The sequence below is a fragment of the Centruroides sculpturatus genome, unplaced genomic scaffold, assembly GCF_000671375.1.
Source record: "Centruroides sculpturatus isolate CEXI.00-Female unplaced genomic scaffold, Cexi_2.0 scaffold14, whole genome shotgun sequence".
NCBI classification, from domain to species: Eukaryota; Metazoa; Arthropoda; class Arachnida; order Scorpiones; family Buthidae; genus Centruroides; species Centruroides sculpturatus.
In genome coordinates this window covers 1,191,956-1,207,953 of record NW_019384312.1, presented here as the reverse complement: position 1 = coordinate 1,207,953, position 15,998 = coordinate 1,191,956, and the positions used below count along the sequence as shown (strand labels likewise).

General features: G+C 26.0%; 1 protein-coding gene across 1 annotated transcript in view; it reads left to right on the top strand.

The window, feature by feature from the left end:
• LOC111621879 (probable ATP-dependent RNA helicase DHX37) overlaps positions 1–15,085 on the top strand; it is a 68,136-nt gene extending 53,051 nt beyond the window's left edge. The window contains exons 24-31 of the mRNA XM_023364138.1: positions 2,569–2,725; positions 2,837–2,957; positions 3,058–3,118; positions 4,905–4,971; positions 11,408–11,545; positions 12,232–12,400; positions 12,481–12,578; positions 14,828–15,085. Coding sequence (XP_023219906.1) covers positions 2,569–2,725; positions 2,837–2,957; positions 3,058–3,118; positions 4,905–4,971; positions 11,408–11,545; positions 12,232–12,400; positions 12,481–12,578; positions 14,828–14,907 — 891 coding nt within the window. The 3' untranslated portion in view covers positions 14,908–15,085. The remainder of the gene's footprint in view (positions 1–2,568; positions 2,726–2,836; positions 2,958–3,057; positions 3,119–4,904; positions 4,972–11,407; positions 11,546–12,231; positions 12,401–12,480; positions 12,579–14,827) is intronic.
• Positions 15,086–15,998: the final 913 nt, after the last annotated feature.

The following is a 15,998-nucleotide window of genomic DNA, read 5'->3' as shown; positions in this document are numbered from 1 at the left end:
TCGCCATAGAATTTTATCATTAGAAGTCACGTTGCGATTGCCTCCAGCCATCCACTCTGCATAAAACCAAATTCCTCCTTGAAAGGTTTAATTGACATGTCAAGTGATTGTAACACTGGAGTTAAGCCACTAGGAATCCAGCCATAGCCGTTTGTCTATCATACAGTACTTTCTTCACTTCTTCATTTAGATGGCCTCAGAAACTATCCAGCATAAGGAGTGACTTTTGACAAAGTAGAGCACCAGACCTCCTCTGCCACACTCTTTACACCCAATTTTTCATTAAATCTTTATCCATACATTCCTTTTCTTGCACTCAGACTTGAATACTGGGTGGACCATTAAAGTCTATAGGTAAGGCCTTTCTTTTGAAAATCACATATGATGACAATATTCATCCATCAGCAGTCATGGCTAACTTTACTGTGCATCTTTGCTTCTCACAGCCAGTTATTTTGATGATGACTGAGAACCTTCTTTTTCCACAGTAGTGTTTCTTGGCAAAAAACATGGGTGTCTGATCTGCATTCCCTATTTTGGAGAGCAAATATGATTGTTCTTCCTGTTTCCATATAATAAATCTATGAAGAGACAATCTGGTTCATAAAATGTCAAGGCAACATTTGGTTCAATGTAGTTCTTCTATATAGAGAAAGATTTTTCCCCTTCATAAATCTGCTGACCCATCTTCAACTAGCCTTAAACTCAAGGGAAGAAATATTTTGTGTCTGAGCAGTATTGTGAGCCGATGATTGCAACATATCACATGTTACAGCACAACTGTTGTTGCATGTTTCTTCAACATATCGTAACAGTTCTTCCTCAAGTTGAGGACACTTCTATTTTGTTTTCAGTCTTAGGACCAAGAAAAGCCCTCACAGTGGACTTTGCATTGCTTAGAGCTTCTTTCATTTATGCCAGTAGTGAACAAATGCCTCACTGACACTGAATTTTTGTTTGGCCTCTCAATTTCTGTTCTGTTCTGTTCTGCAAAGCAGATTACTTTAATTTTATATTGTGCAGTAAAACTGTTATTTTTTTCTTTCCATCTCACAAAGTTGCAGTTAACTCAACTGGTATGACACTAAGGAAGCTACTAAAATGCTGTAAAGCATCACAATTAACAACTACCCTTATTCCCTACCCTCATAGCCTTCAGCAAGTACAAAGATACCATATTGTTAAGCCTATACAAGGGAGTGAGGGTAAACAAAGTGCCTATATATCATAAAATTCTTGTTGGCTGACTCCTGTCCTATCTTAAACTCTGGACAAGTCCATTTTCGAATTGGGAAATACTGTCTTACACTAAATGGTTCAGTTTGAAAAGTCTTGCATTTTCCATGCGAAAAATACTCAAACATTCTGTTTTTTCTAAAAACATTTCTTATAAATAAAGGTAAAAAAATACGCATGGTATACAGTAACACAAAATTTTTCAATAGGGTTTTATCTTATTATTTTAGAGATAGAGTTTTCATTTATAAATTTATGCAATAAAACAGTTACTGCAAATATTCTTCAAAGAATAAAATATTGTTATATTTTCAGTAATGTTTTATTCTTCTTGTCTTTTGTTATAATAAACAAAAATCTACCAAGAAAGTGTAAGAATTTGTCTTTGACATTTTTTGAAAAGCAATAAAGCAGAAGTACATGTGCAATCTGGAATGGAAAAACAGAAAAGCAAGATGCAACTTTGCTGCAAGATGCTATGGCCAAACAAGTGAAAAGCAGAAGTTGTTTCTGGCAAATGCACTTGATATTCAAGACAGAAGATGAGAGTCTGTATCTTTTCTGCTTACAACTTTTATTTTATATAGTTTGCTTTATTTATCAAGATTTCAATGAAAGAGAAAGTGTAGGATATAAGAAACATTTTTTTTATAAGAAAAATTAAAATTATAAATGAACTTTATTTGAAAATATACTTTAATATGCTACCATTTATCTTCACCATAGTTTGTTTATTATTTTAAATCTTTATTAACATAGGAATAATAATGTGAAAAGAAATAATTTCACACAGAATCAAAAAACTTTTCTACATTGATAGTAATATTTGGAATTTTTGCCATTAAATAAATACAGGTATTGTATATGTGATTCATGTACTCAGATGATATAAACATAACTAATGAAGTGGGTTATGATTGGTTATAGAAAATGTCTATCACTTATGCTGTAAAAGTTGATTCTCACTCTACTTTTGCAGCATGATGAAAAGTGTCAACATTTCAGGGCTGCAACAACAAAAGTCACCACAAACACATAACTTTTCCATTCTTCACCACATGCGTGCATCCCACCTTAAGGATTAAATACAGCAGAATAAGCAATAAGGATCATGCCATATTTTAATTCAAATCGGAGTCCAAAATTTTATATATAAGTTTCTTTTGTACAGTCAGAATTGTTGTCTGATCAATACTAAAAATTCTACTTTCAACAATTATTTTTTAGCATTCTAAAAAATCTAAATGATCTGAATAATATTTGTTAGTTTAATACAATATATATAATATGTAAATTTCTGAATGTTATTTTATAAAATGGATTTTTATTTAGGAATGTGCTCATGGCCTTGGTGATATTATGGTTTTATTAAAAGCAGTTGGAGGTACTGAAAATGTTGGACTAAGTAGAAAAGTATGTGATGACAATGGTCTGAGATATAAAGCCCTATTGGAGATTCGTAAACTGCGTTGTCAATTAACTAAAGAAGGTAATAAAATTTTAAACTGTTCAAAAATAAATTTTATATTTTAGGTTTTTTTTATTATTACAAATTTATTTGAATGCTAATTTATGAAAAAAAATAATGGCTTTATTTCAGTGAATCTTTTATCATCAAAATATAATTATTGCATGGATCCAAAACTTGATGTTCCAACAGCATCTCAAAAAGAATATTTATGTCGACTTATTTTAGCTACAGGAATAAATCATGTTGCAAAGTAACATTTGAGAAAAATTTAGATTTTTATATAATTTTAAGTAATTTGTAAATGATTATAAAAACTTTTATATGAAATTTACAAAATTATTTTATTTTAGAAAAATTCCAATAAATGAAATCAAGAAAGAGAATAGAAAAAAATTTAAAAATGCTTATCAGGCAAGTATAAGTTTTATATCATAAATTAAAATAGTAAAACCTGTCCAAAACAGAACTTCAATAAAATGGAAACCTGCTTAAATGGAAAAAATTCTTCAGAATGAAGTGATTTTCTATTTTAAATTCTGCTGTAAGCTGAAAACCTGTCCATTGTGGAAATGGAAGAGTTTTTGGGTATGAACATAACTTAGCCTGGATAAAGTAGAAAATTAAGATTACACTCATGGATAAATAAATAAAATCTGTAGGTGTAACCATCATTGTAGAGCCTGACAAACTGTATTCCAATAATGATTTCAAGCCTTGTCAAAGAAATAAAGGTCATATGGATACAGTCTTTGTTAATATTTATTTTTGTTGGAATTAATCAGGAGCAGAATTGAGAACTTTAAGAATCAAAGAATTTCCAAGAATTGAAGGGTCAAGAACAAGCAACAGATTAATTCATGAAAACAATGAGAATAAAATGACAGTGCTGGCAATTTGCTTTGTATGGAGTATTTAGTAACTAATTAGTACCAAGTATCTGAAAAAATTGATTAATTGATTAACATGTTGATAATTAATTAACATGTTGATAATTAAGAGATTAAAATAAATGGTTAATTAGATTATTAAATCTCCAAAATCAGATTATATCACAGAATAACCTGATCTGTATTATTTCTGTTTTGTAATTATTTTTTATGGAATTTCTTAGGAATTCTCATATCTTATATATATCAAAAATAGTAATGATAGATTCAACTNACTTATTATTATAATCTAGACATGTTAATTTTTAAATATAATTGTATATTGGGCCACAAGTATATATTATATATACTTGTGGCCCAAAACTCCTTGACTTCTTCCAATCCAGCCCAGAGAAACAAAAAGGTTGGACACCCCTGATGTAGACCATCCTTTCTCAAAGTGGGCAATAACGCCTCCTTGTGGGTGCTGGAGGCTTTCAGGGGGCAGTAGAAGGCTCACTGATTAAATATGAGTTTTATTTCTTCTCATTGAAACATTCTTTGATCTCAGAAATAGGATATGGGTCACACCCTATTTATCCTATCTGTATAATAATACATGTTTAAACATTATATTTGCAATAACTGTTTTTAAGATACGCAATAGATGTAATGTAAAAAAGTAAGTTAAAAAACATGGGGCACTAGATTTTTTTTAATCTCAAAGTGGGCAGTGATCAAACTAAGTTTGAGAACCTGTGATGTAGACTCTACTGACATCTGATTGGTTGATGGTACCATTTTACAGATATATTCGCATTGAAAGTTGAACACTGCTTAATTCACTTTATGCTCATTTTATGACTTGCTCCAGTGTAAAATATCATTGTCACATGATTAAAAGTATTTATGATGAGGGTTTTTACACTTGTTTTTATGCTAGTGGAGTTTCAGCCTTACACAGAAGATCAGATACTGACAATATCTCAACAACAGTCATGCATGAAAAATGTACACAATGTAAAACATCAATGAAAACAAAGACAATAATTATAGCCAGTGACACTATAGACCAGATTTAATTAACATATACAAACACACAAAATTTATTTCAAGAAGTAAACAGACATATTGTCAATATTTGGATAATGTAAGATTACATATAAATCTAAATCTGTCATAATTTATGTGTAAGTAACATTTACAGTTTATTAACAAGCTTTTGAGAATAAATATAGATTAAACACAAATTATTTTCTAATTAATTTGTTTTAAGATATTTTTGATTGTATGAAATTTATTTTAGGAATTTTTTGTAATTTTATTTACAGGCATCAGAAGAAAGACTTATGCAACTTGGAGCACTTGAAAAAGAGACAAGAAAAGTTAATGGTTTAGGTAAACAGAATTTAGTATATTTTTAATTATTGAATTCAATATTATTAAATTTCATTAGTTAAATATCTTAATAAGTTAACAAATAACAATAATAGTTATATATTGTTTCAGAAATAAACGATCTAGCACAAGTTGTATTATAGATTTTCTTAAATATACTTTGATAATATCTAGCTGTAATTAAACAATAATGTTTTCAAATTGATTAAATTACAGTATATATCATATAACCCTCAAGGGCTTATGTAATCAGCAATTCTAATTTCTTACATAATATAAGTTATTGTAAACATTGTCGGGACTTAAACTCTGGAAAGACTCCAGCTGTATTATAATTGTATATATTGTATTATTTTGTTCAAAAAATGCCGATGCAGACGCCACGAGTCCCATGCCTTCTTTCACACTATCCTATCTTTCTTTCTTTTCACACTTCACATCTCATGCTTTCTCTTCTTTCCTACTTCCAAGGGCTAAGTACGTCGCTTAAAAGACGGACAGCTCTCTAATCTCTTTTCTCAGAAGTCAGAAGTCNAGAAATCGTTTTAATAGGCGTATAATATACATCAGGTCCACGTATTGATCTCTAGAGGCTAGAATATGAGACCACAAGTATGATGTGTCCAAGGGGAAGTATAATACTGCACTAGCCCAGTATGCTACTGAACCCGGAGTTTCTCCTTGTTGGGATGAAACTATGCTTTTACACAGGGTGTTTGACCAACACGACTTACATTCATTGGAGGCTATTGAAATTTATATAGCGGGCATGAAGGGAGGTTGCATTAACTCCAACTATATTCCAGTTCCACAATTGTGAAAGTATTATTTACAAAGCCACAAAGTATAACTATGATTCTTTAGTATGAAGTTAGCTTTAGGCGATGTAATGGAAACAATTTTTCCCTATTGCACATCGTTTATACATTAAAACATCAGGCTAACTTTTAACAATGAATATATTATTACTACCATATATATTATTTTGTATATTAACACCATATATATTATTATTGTATTTATTTATAAATATTTTAATTATATGTTGTAATACGTAACAATCTTTGTATTCAACATCGTTTAAATGTTAAAAATTAGAACACAGCTATGTTCAAAAACTGTTAAAAAGATAGAACTGTTTTTCTATTCTATGCAATTTTTCCTGACGAGGGCCTCTGAAAGACGGCCAAAAACGTTTGAACATAAAAAGTTTTTTGTTGTTCATTTGCTGGAATTATTGCTTAGGTGTGAAGTGGTTGTTTTACCATATTTAATAAATTAAATTGATGCATTTTGTATTTAAAATAAATGAATTATAACAAAATACAAAAAGATTTTTAAAAATTAATAAATATAAAATAAATTTTCTTTCAGTTAAATAAAAAAATTTAATTTAATTTAAAATGCAGGAGTCGACACATTTTTCTGACTTCGACTCCTCTGGCCAGAAATTTCTCCTGACTCCTCCTCCACAGCCCTGTTGAAAAGTGTAAAAAGCACCCTTATTGGAAATAAGATTATTTCTTGGGGATTGTGAAAGTAATTTACAGTTCTGTTTAATGCATTCTGGTAAAATTTTTGTTTACATTATTGAATGAAAATTAACATTGTGACAGTGGTGTCTTGCCTAGGTAACAGCAAACTTTGCATTAACACAAGAATTTTCTTAATCAGTGTTTGTTTTAAGGTGAATCTACTTTGTTGATATTTGTATTGTGGCTTTTATAATCATCTGAGATACTTATCAGATTGCTGTGCAAAGTAGGTGCTTGATAATAGCCATATGTTATATTTATAACCAAGAAAATCATTTTGAAATTTGAGTTTGACTGTTTCAGTTTTGTTTTTGATATATTCAAAGAGAAGAAGTAAAAAAAAAGGACAGTTTTTTTTAATATTTATGTAAATTTAAAAATGACTGCAGTTAAAATTAATGTCAAAAAACATTTATAAAAATCTACATATGTTACATTTATGAGTATTTGCATCAATGATTGCAGAATGTTATATTACTTATTTATTAAATAATAAAGTGCTTGAATCAATAATAGAATCTAGATCAGGGGTGTCCAACCTTTTCGTTTCTTTGTTTGGAAGAAGTCATGGAGCTTTGGTCACAAGTATATTATATGTACTTGTGGCCCAATCCTTAAATATGCAAGTATATTTAAGGATTAACATGTCCAGATTATAGTAATAAGTATTAAAACTTTATCATGAAAAAGGATATTTTAAAAAAGTACTTCTGTAGATACTTTCAATTTTTACTTAGAAATAGATAAATTCATTTATTATAAAAGAGACAAACAAAAATTTATTTGCAAAACACAAATATTTGTTTTATTTACATTTCTAATTAATTAAATTAATTAATTAATAAAAAACGATGAAACACCATTTAAAGTGCATTTGTATTCAACTAATATACAGGGTGTTTTTTTTAAATTGATGGTACTCAGAGACATCTGTAGAGCAATCTAACAGTTGGACTGTCGCCAAATTTGGGAGAGTGACTAAGTGACTATAACAGCGTCAAATCCACCCCTACTGTTGAATTTAGGTACTACTTTATTTTCTTCGCGGAATCTCTTTCCCATGTTGTCCTTAGTCACTCTTCCAAATTTGGCAACAGTCCAGCTGTTAGATTGCTCTACAGATGTCTCTGAGTACCATCAGTTTAAAAAAAACACCCTGTATTTATAAATAATATGTAGCTCAAAAAGTAGCCAATGTGCCAAATGATATTTTTTATGCCAAACTAAAAAGAGGTAACCAAATTTGGCATAAAATAGCCAAATCTTGCTGGAAGAAATTCTAGATAAAGCTTGGGACTCAAAGAATTATAGATCCAAATGCAGGGAAAGGAGAGAAAGCACAAAAGACAAAGAAATGAATAAGGTTGGAAAATTAAGGGTCAATATTTGCATAACAGAAGGTCTATATAACCTTTCTCACTACTTTTTATCTTTTGGCCTTTCTCTCCTTTCCTCGAATTTGGGTCTATAATCCTTTGAGTCACAACTCCAGCATTATTTAGTATTCTTTCCTCATTCACACATTTCCAAGTATTTGAAAATATTTCCTTTCCACTGAAAAATGTATAAATGTTTAGGGTTTTGTGAAACTTCTTTTTGGAGTTTATGCTGTTGAAATAAATAAAAAAATAATAATAACTTTGTCGGTGTTGTTAACACGTTTATTGGGCTGCATTGAACCTTGCCACGGGCCGCAGGTTGGACATCCCTGATCTAGATAAAAGAACTATAGAATAATGATTTGGAATAGGATTTGAATACACAAATTGAACATAATGGATAAGTTTAACAATTATGCCATCTGAAGACATTGAGTCAGATCTTTTCCAGATTGTGATCTGTAGATAGTGTTTGTATTTATATATACCAATAAGAATTAAATTTATTGAATTATTCAACTAATAATTAATTTAACTGAATTTTTTCCACACAATTTAAAGGAACTTTTTGAAATTTTGATATATTAGTTAAATAATCTAAAAACTTGGATGAATGAATAAGTATGAACTGAACTGCAGTGTGTAGAGTAACTAAATCATGAGGATTGAAAAAATGCTTTGCATTGTTGAATGAACCTATCTATGTGGAGATAGTATCCTTCACTATCTTTCTGAAATAAGCATATTGTGTTTATTGATCACAAATTATTTATGCTCGTATATCATACAAATATATCATTATATATTCCTTTATAATAAAAGATAATTATAGTAACTGTAGACAATTCTTAACATTAAATCTTATAATTCAAATCAAAATCTTGCTAGGAATTAAAAATCTAGAATATTTGAAATATATTTAAATGAAATTATATAATTTTTTTTTTAGTTTATCTTTCTTATAACAAAAATGTATTATTTATGAATTACATCTGAAAATTTAAATGATCTATTTTGCATTGTGTAAATGAAAACTTTAGCTACTCAATTTATATTTAATTACTTATAAGTGTTCAATTATATAGATTGTTTGTAGAAAAATTGCCTAAACATCCAGAATATCAAAATGTAGGAACTATTGATAAAGCAAACACAAAACAGGTCAGTGCTTTATTGTTTATATTTTATTTAGTAATTGTTATAAATAATAATTATTAAGCTTTCAGAAATAATATTTGAAGATGTTACCATCTATTGTAAATTCATTATATTTTAAAAATGGTTTTTAACTACTTTATTGAATATTTATACTTAAAGATTTTTTTATTTTTATTTTTGTTTTAATTATTATTAATAAGAGTTTTACCATCTATTATCTGAGTAATGTTACAGTATTATATATTTTATATATCATAAATAAATCCTTACAGAAAAAATGTTATATTATTCTGATATAAATAAAATATTGTTTTGAATTATGGATGAGTAAGTCACAAGAGTATTTATCTTACCTATGATGAATCGTCCATGACCGAAAACTTCATTCAAGATCTTTTATTAATACTTGCTTTTTCTTAGCTTTAATGATTTCATTCTTTCATTTTCTGATTGATTTATGAAATATACTGTAATATTGTCTTAAGACTTTTATTGAAACAATTATGATCTATTCTAATTGTATTTGTCCAGTGCAATATTCAGTATAAACAATAGAATATGTAAACTTTTTTCTTATTCTTATCAGACGTACTGAATTAGGTATTATATTTTTAATTCGTTTGGTGATTGAATTTGGTATTTTCTGTTATGTTTTCTGTTACAGATTTGTTTTCATCATCAAAAATTCATTATGTATATGTTTAAGAAATAGAATTTTGTGTTTAATAAAATATTTTAATAGAATTGTTTTTTTATAAAAATAATTTCTATTAGTAACAATTATATTATTCTACAGAAAAGTGAATTAGATTTTTTTTAATGCTTATTAACTTAAAATGAGATGGTGAAATGCAATTACAAAGTTTACAACATTACTTAAAGTTATATAGTGAGAATACATTTTCTTCTTTGTAAAACACGATGAAAATTTTAATTTTATATTTATGTTAATTGAAATTATTTTTGTCTTCATTTAAATACTTTTGTGATATGAACACTTAGTTTGTTTTTATTCACAATCTTTATCAAATAATTATGAAAACATTGAAAACAGCAAATTTGTAAGATATAAATTTGATTTAATATATATTTCTTAATCCTGACAAATATCTATTAATAAAAATAATAGAAGGAATAAATTATTTCTTTTCTGTTTTTTTTTTATAAATAAAAGTACATAGCAGAAATTAGAGTATTTCAAATTCAAAGATATATGTTTAAAATAATGTTTATACACAAAAATAATAACATTTTGAAGGATAAGTTTTTCAAATAAGATTTAAAGTTTTATTCTGTTGGTTTTATTGTGCACATTGTTGGAATATCAAAATGTAAAACAAGAGGAATTTTAAAAATTTTAAATTATAATATTGTAAAAAATATCAATTGCTAAGCAATTTATTTAACATCAAACATTCATATTATATTAAAATATTTTAAATTATTGTTGTTGAAATGAAGAGCATCTAGTTATAATTAATTTGTTTTCTTGAATGAGATAGTTGACGTTATTCAGTTTATTTGCACATTAAGTGAATGACCTTGATTTTAGCTTATTTATATAGTTGATTATTTGATCATGAATATTTTATAAATTTATTTATATTGGATTGATTACTGTAATTAATATAAACAGTTAAAATAATCAGAACTATAATAATTTTAGATTATTAATTTATGAAAATAATTTAAAATAAAATTTTTGATATAAATGCACTTAAATTTTCAATTAGATTTTTCAGATTAATACATTATTATATATAGGAGGGTTCATACATATTACAGTGTAAAAGATGAGTTTTATGTGTGGAAAAGGTTTATCGGTTGTCCATCAATGATACAAATAATTAAATTTAAAACATTTTTTAAAAATCTCAAGATGAAAAGAGTCTAAAATCTATATATATATATATAAAAATGGACGTGTGTGTCCCTATATTTCACTTTTCAGCCAAAACTACACATCGCACATGAATGGTGATTGTATGGGGTAGTAGCCCCAAGTCTCCATTCATGCACTATGGTGGTTGCATCTCGATAGCTATAAGTGTGTGGGAGATATGGGCTTGAAAGTGGTTGAAAGTGGATATAAAAGTTGATATAAAACAAAGTTGATATAAAAGTTTAATTATTTAAATAATTCAAATTTTATTTTTATTGTTTTTAATCTTTTTAAAACAGGATTTAAAAATATAATTTTGAAGACGATATATATTTAAAAAGTATTTTGTCAATAAATTATTTATTTATTTTTCTATTAAGTAATTACTTACTAAGAAAATAAATCAGTAATAATAAATTTGTTTATATTTTACAAAATAAGTGTAATTTTTAAGTTTTTTTCATTTGTTTTTTTTACTTTAGTGATATCTGCTATTGATCCTTCATGGATACCGTTAGTTGCACCACAACTTTGTTCTTTTTCTAAACCATTGGAAAAACCACCTCCAAGATATGATGCAGAAAGTGATGAAATTTTATGTCACATGACATCAACATTTGGTAAATATTAAATCTATTGCTAAAACTTTTATCTTGAATGGAAATTTTCAAAATCAGCTTTTTTTAAAATAATAACATAGCAAATAAAGTTATAAGGTTCAGTAAGGATAAGTTTATTTTTCATTGTGTGAATTATATCATATTAACGATATATTTTTATTAATAAAAAATACAAGAGAAATACATTTATTATTTGGTTATTTTTAAACCAATCCGTAGAGTTATAAAATTATATTTCGTTTTTGATTAAATTTAATGATTAAAATAATTTGTACTACAGGTGCACAGTATAATATAAATTATCTAATGTAAATTAAATTGATATTGATAATATTTATGTTAAAATAATTAGATTGATTAAATTGAGAAAGTCTGGAAGAAGAAGATATAAAAAAAACTATTTTAAAATCTTATTTGTCAATTATGCTATTTCACATTTTAAGAATTTAACTTTGATAGTTCTACATAAATTATATTTTAAAGCTTTGTATCAATATTTGTAGAATTAAAAATTCAAACAAGTTTATTTAATTAGCATTTGTCCAAATTACTGTTTTTAAATATAAGAACTATTAGTTTTCACTATATTACTTTAGATAAATTTGAAGGAAGAAGTTAAACTGTTGACTTATTTACTATTCTATAATATACATACAAATAGTAATTTTAAAATTATTTTTTATTAGGACAACAGCAATGGGAATTACCTCCTGTTGAATTAAAATTTCCTGTAACAACAAGTAGATACAGTTGGTTTGGTAGATTTTTTCTTGAAGGTGAAATTATACCAGCATTAAAAAAATATAGTAAATTTCTCATAATTTCACCCACTAATATGATTAAAGATTGGGCAAGGTATGTACAAATATTACATAAAACATTAAAACATACATCTAAGTTTAATTTTCTGTTAATTTATTTGATTTGTTTTACAGATTTCAAGAAAGAACTCAATATGTATTGAATTGTCTTATAAATAAACAGGTAGACAGTAAAAAGGCATTATTGGAAGAATGGAAAAAAGATTCAAAATGTAAGTATATTCAATAGCAACTCAACGTAAAGTAAAATAAAATAACAATAAAATAATTTTTTGTAATTGTTGTTGAATAAGTCATTTGATTGTCAAACAATAAAATAAGAAATGATAATGTTTTTCCCAGAAATATAAAATACTTGTAGAGTTTATCAACAAAACTCATTTTCTGCCATGTTGAATATTACTAATTTGAATAATTCAAATATAAACTAGTATTGAATGTGTTTTTATAATTCAAACTAAAATACATGTATATGCTTTTTTCCTGTGATTTTTCTTCACTTGTTGATGGTAATTAATAATATAATATAATCAGATTTATAAGCAGAAATTGTTGCCGTGATAAATTATTCTGTTTCACCAAAAGACATTTATTTTTATATTAAAATAATTTTTAGTAAATTTTTGTTACTTGTACTTTTTTAGTAATTTAAACTTACAAACTTTTCAAGGAATATAATAAAAAGATGTTAGTTTGACTGCTTAATAGCAGTTATTCATTGTTGACATTAATATTACAGTCAGTATCAGATTTAGATTCAGTTCTTTCAATCAGTTTAATTAGGCCTTGCATTTTAGGAGGTCCTGCTTTAGATTACAATTCCACAAAGGGAGAAAATTTTTATTTTAAAGACAAAATTATTGTCTTGTCTTATGATAACCATAGATAACAACATTGTGCACAGTGTTAACAACATTGTGCACAGTGTTGCATTTTAATTTTTAATTGTTTATTTTTTTAATGATTTCATTTGGGCATTTATGTATATGTTTTGAATATAATACAGTAATTTGAATAAATACATGATGATTAAATTTACCAACAAAAATTTTCAATTGCAAACTTTGTAAAATATATTATGCTGCAACAGAAATAATATTATATTTGACAATTAACATATTTGATGAATTTATTTTTATTATATTTTTCAGAAACCTATTGTTGTACGAAGTGCGTATTATTGATAAACTTCAAAATAATCAGTAAAATGATTACAAAGTAAAAAATTCCATAAATCGAAAAGTTAGAAGAAATAATTTTGAACTAAAACCAAACAATTTTGCATTGTATCAGTTAAATGTTAATTATAAGTGGATTATTTTTCTTACAATAACATTCAGAATAAAGAAAACATTTCAGAATTATAAATAAAATGAAATTATAAACTGTCATATGACACTAGCTTCTTCGAGTGAAAGTCATCAGATATAAGATATATTAATGTGAATTAGTAGCATATTTTATTTATTATAATTTAATCTATCTATAGGCATCATGTTACTTGAAAATATGTATTAGACATAGTAAACTGTTGAAAGAATGTCATTCCAAAGAATTAAACATTTTAAATAGTAGTACTTCAGAATTCATTAAATCATGCATAATGTTGTCATTTGAAAGAAACTAAAATATTCAGTGCTTGTTGAAACTTCTTTATGAATTCTTTGCGTATTTTAATTTAGGTGAATAATTATGAAAAACTAAAAGCTGTAAAAATTTCTAATTGAAATATTTTACTTCGTATCACAAAAGAAAATCATTCTGAAAGACAAAGCATAATAAATATAAAATAACTCAAAAAATTTAAATAGAAAAAAATCACAAATTTAAAAACGAGAAAACTTTAATAAAGAAAGAATAAGCTAATTACAATGTGATTAATTAAATAATCAATTAATCACATTCAAAAATTTTAAATTTGTAAATATTTTTTGTGATATTTGTATCTTTGATGCCTTCTAAGACTCAAATGATAGTAAAAATAATTTTCTTATTTCATTCTTATTCACTATTGATATTGGTCATTATTGAAAAAATTCATTATTTTATAAAATTTCTTAAAATAATGGAAAATTCGAAATTTTTACCGTGCCATTTTTTCAAAAAATTATTGTAACACAGATAATTAAAATCATTAATGATGATCATGATGATGTAATTTAAATTCTAACATTTTGTAATATTCATTTGAATATGTGATTTATTGTTAATTCCTGACAAATGGTCATATTATTCCATTATATATTAAAAGTCTTATAACATCACAGAAGCGTGAATATTTATCATATTATTTGCAATTAGTTATTATTGTTTCAAAATTAGATATTTCAGAATTTTGAAGAGAGAAATTTTTCTTTATAATTTGAATTTTATCAGTATGGTGTATTTGTAATTAACATAATATTTTAATTAATATTTCTAAAAAATTTGTGATTAATTTTAATGAATTTTTGATTTTCAGATTTACTTTGGGCTTATTGTCAATGGTTACCAGCAGAATTACATAGTGAAATTTCACAAATATGGCCACCATCATCATAATTTTTAAGAGTTCCTGTTCTATTCTGTAGTTATTCTTAAGAAGGAGTTTCAATGAACTCTTCTTTTATATATATTTCATGTATAGTAAAAGTGAAAAAAACATTGTAAAGTTTGTATTAAATGTTATTTTTATTTATTGAACATATTTACATACATGTTGAAGAAGATATATTCTTAAATCTACAAAATAAAAAGTATTTTTTTAAAATAAAAAAGAAAAAACTTCATTTATATTTTTTATCACTTTCAGCAAACATAACACAATTTTCATTAATATTTTATGATAATGTATTTAAAGCATCTTAAGTATATGAACTCAGATTTCAATTGATTAATAGATAAAAATATAAATTATCTGTTTTCATTATCTTCTTATAAATATTTATGATACTTGTGTTGCTGTCTTTTTACATTGATGCCTATGCTAACTTCTTATTAATTTTTTCTAGATTTAATAGTTTTTTGTTACTTGAATCTTATCAAAAATTAGCAATTCATTTCTCTCTTTCTTCATGTTTTTCAACAAAAGTTTTAAGAAACAACTTCAAATCTAATAATTTCTCAACATTTTAGTTATTATTTTCAAAAAATAATATGTATATTTTAATTTTTAAAGTAGAAGTTAATATGTGTTCAGTAATATGAAAATGTAAAGCAAAGAGACAAAAGCATCTTTATATATGTTAATAGTAATGAGTTATTTGATCAATTGTGTCTGTTCTACATTTTGTTTCACTAAAGATTTTTTTTTATATTTTCTTTAATATTTGCTTTGATTTAACCATTATTAAGTTAACTTTTAGATAGCATCGGGAGAATAATTTACTATATAAGTTGCTTCAATAAAAGCAAATACAGTAGAACCTCGATTATCCGGACCTCTATTATCCGGATTTTCGATTATCCGGATTGTTCAAAATAAACAAAAATTTTACGAATTTGCTGATTTGCACTTGGCGAATTACGACACTGTTTATGTACGTGATGGAATGCATAACTTTTTTTGTTTCAACAACGTCTCACCCGGCACAGTGGTCGTAAACTCTTAAATATATTTTACGTAGTAATAAAAATATAACTTGACATACGTA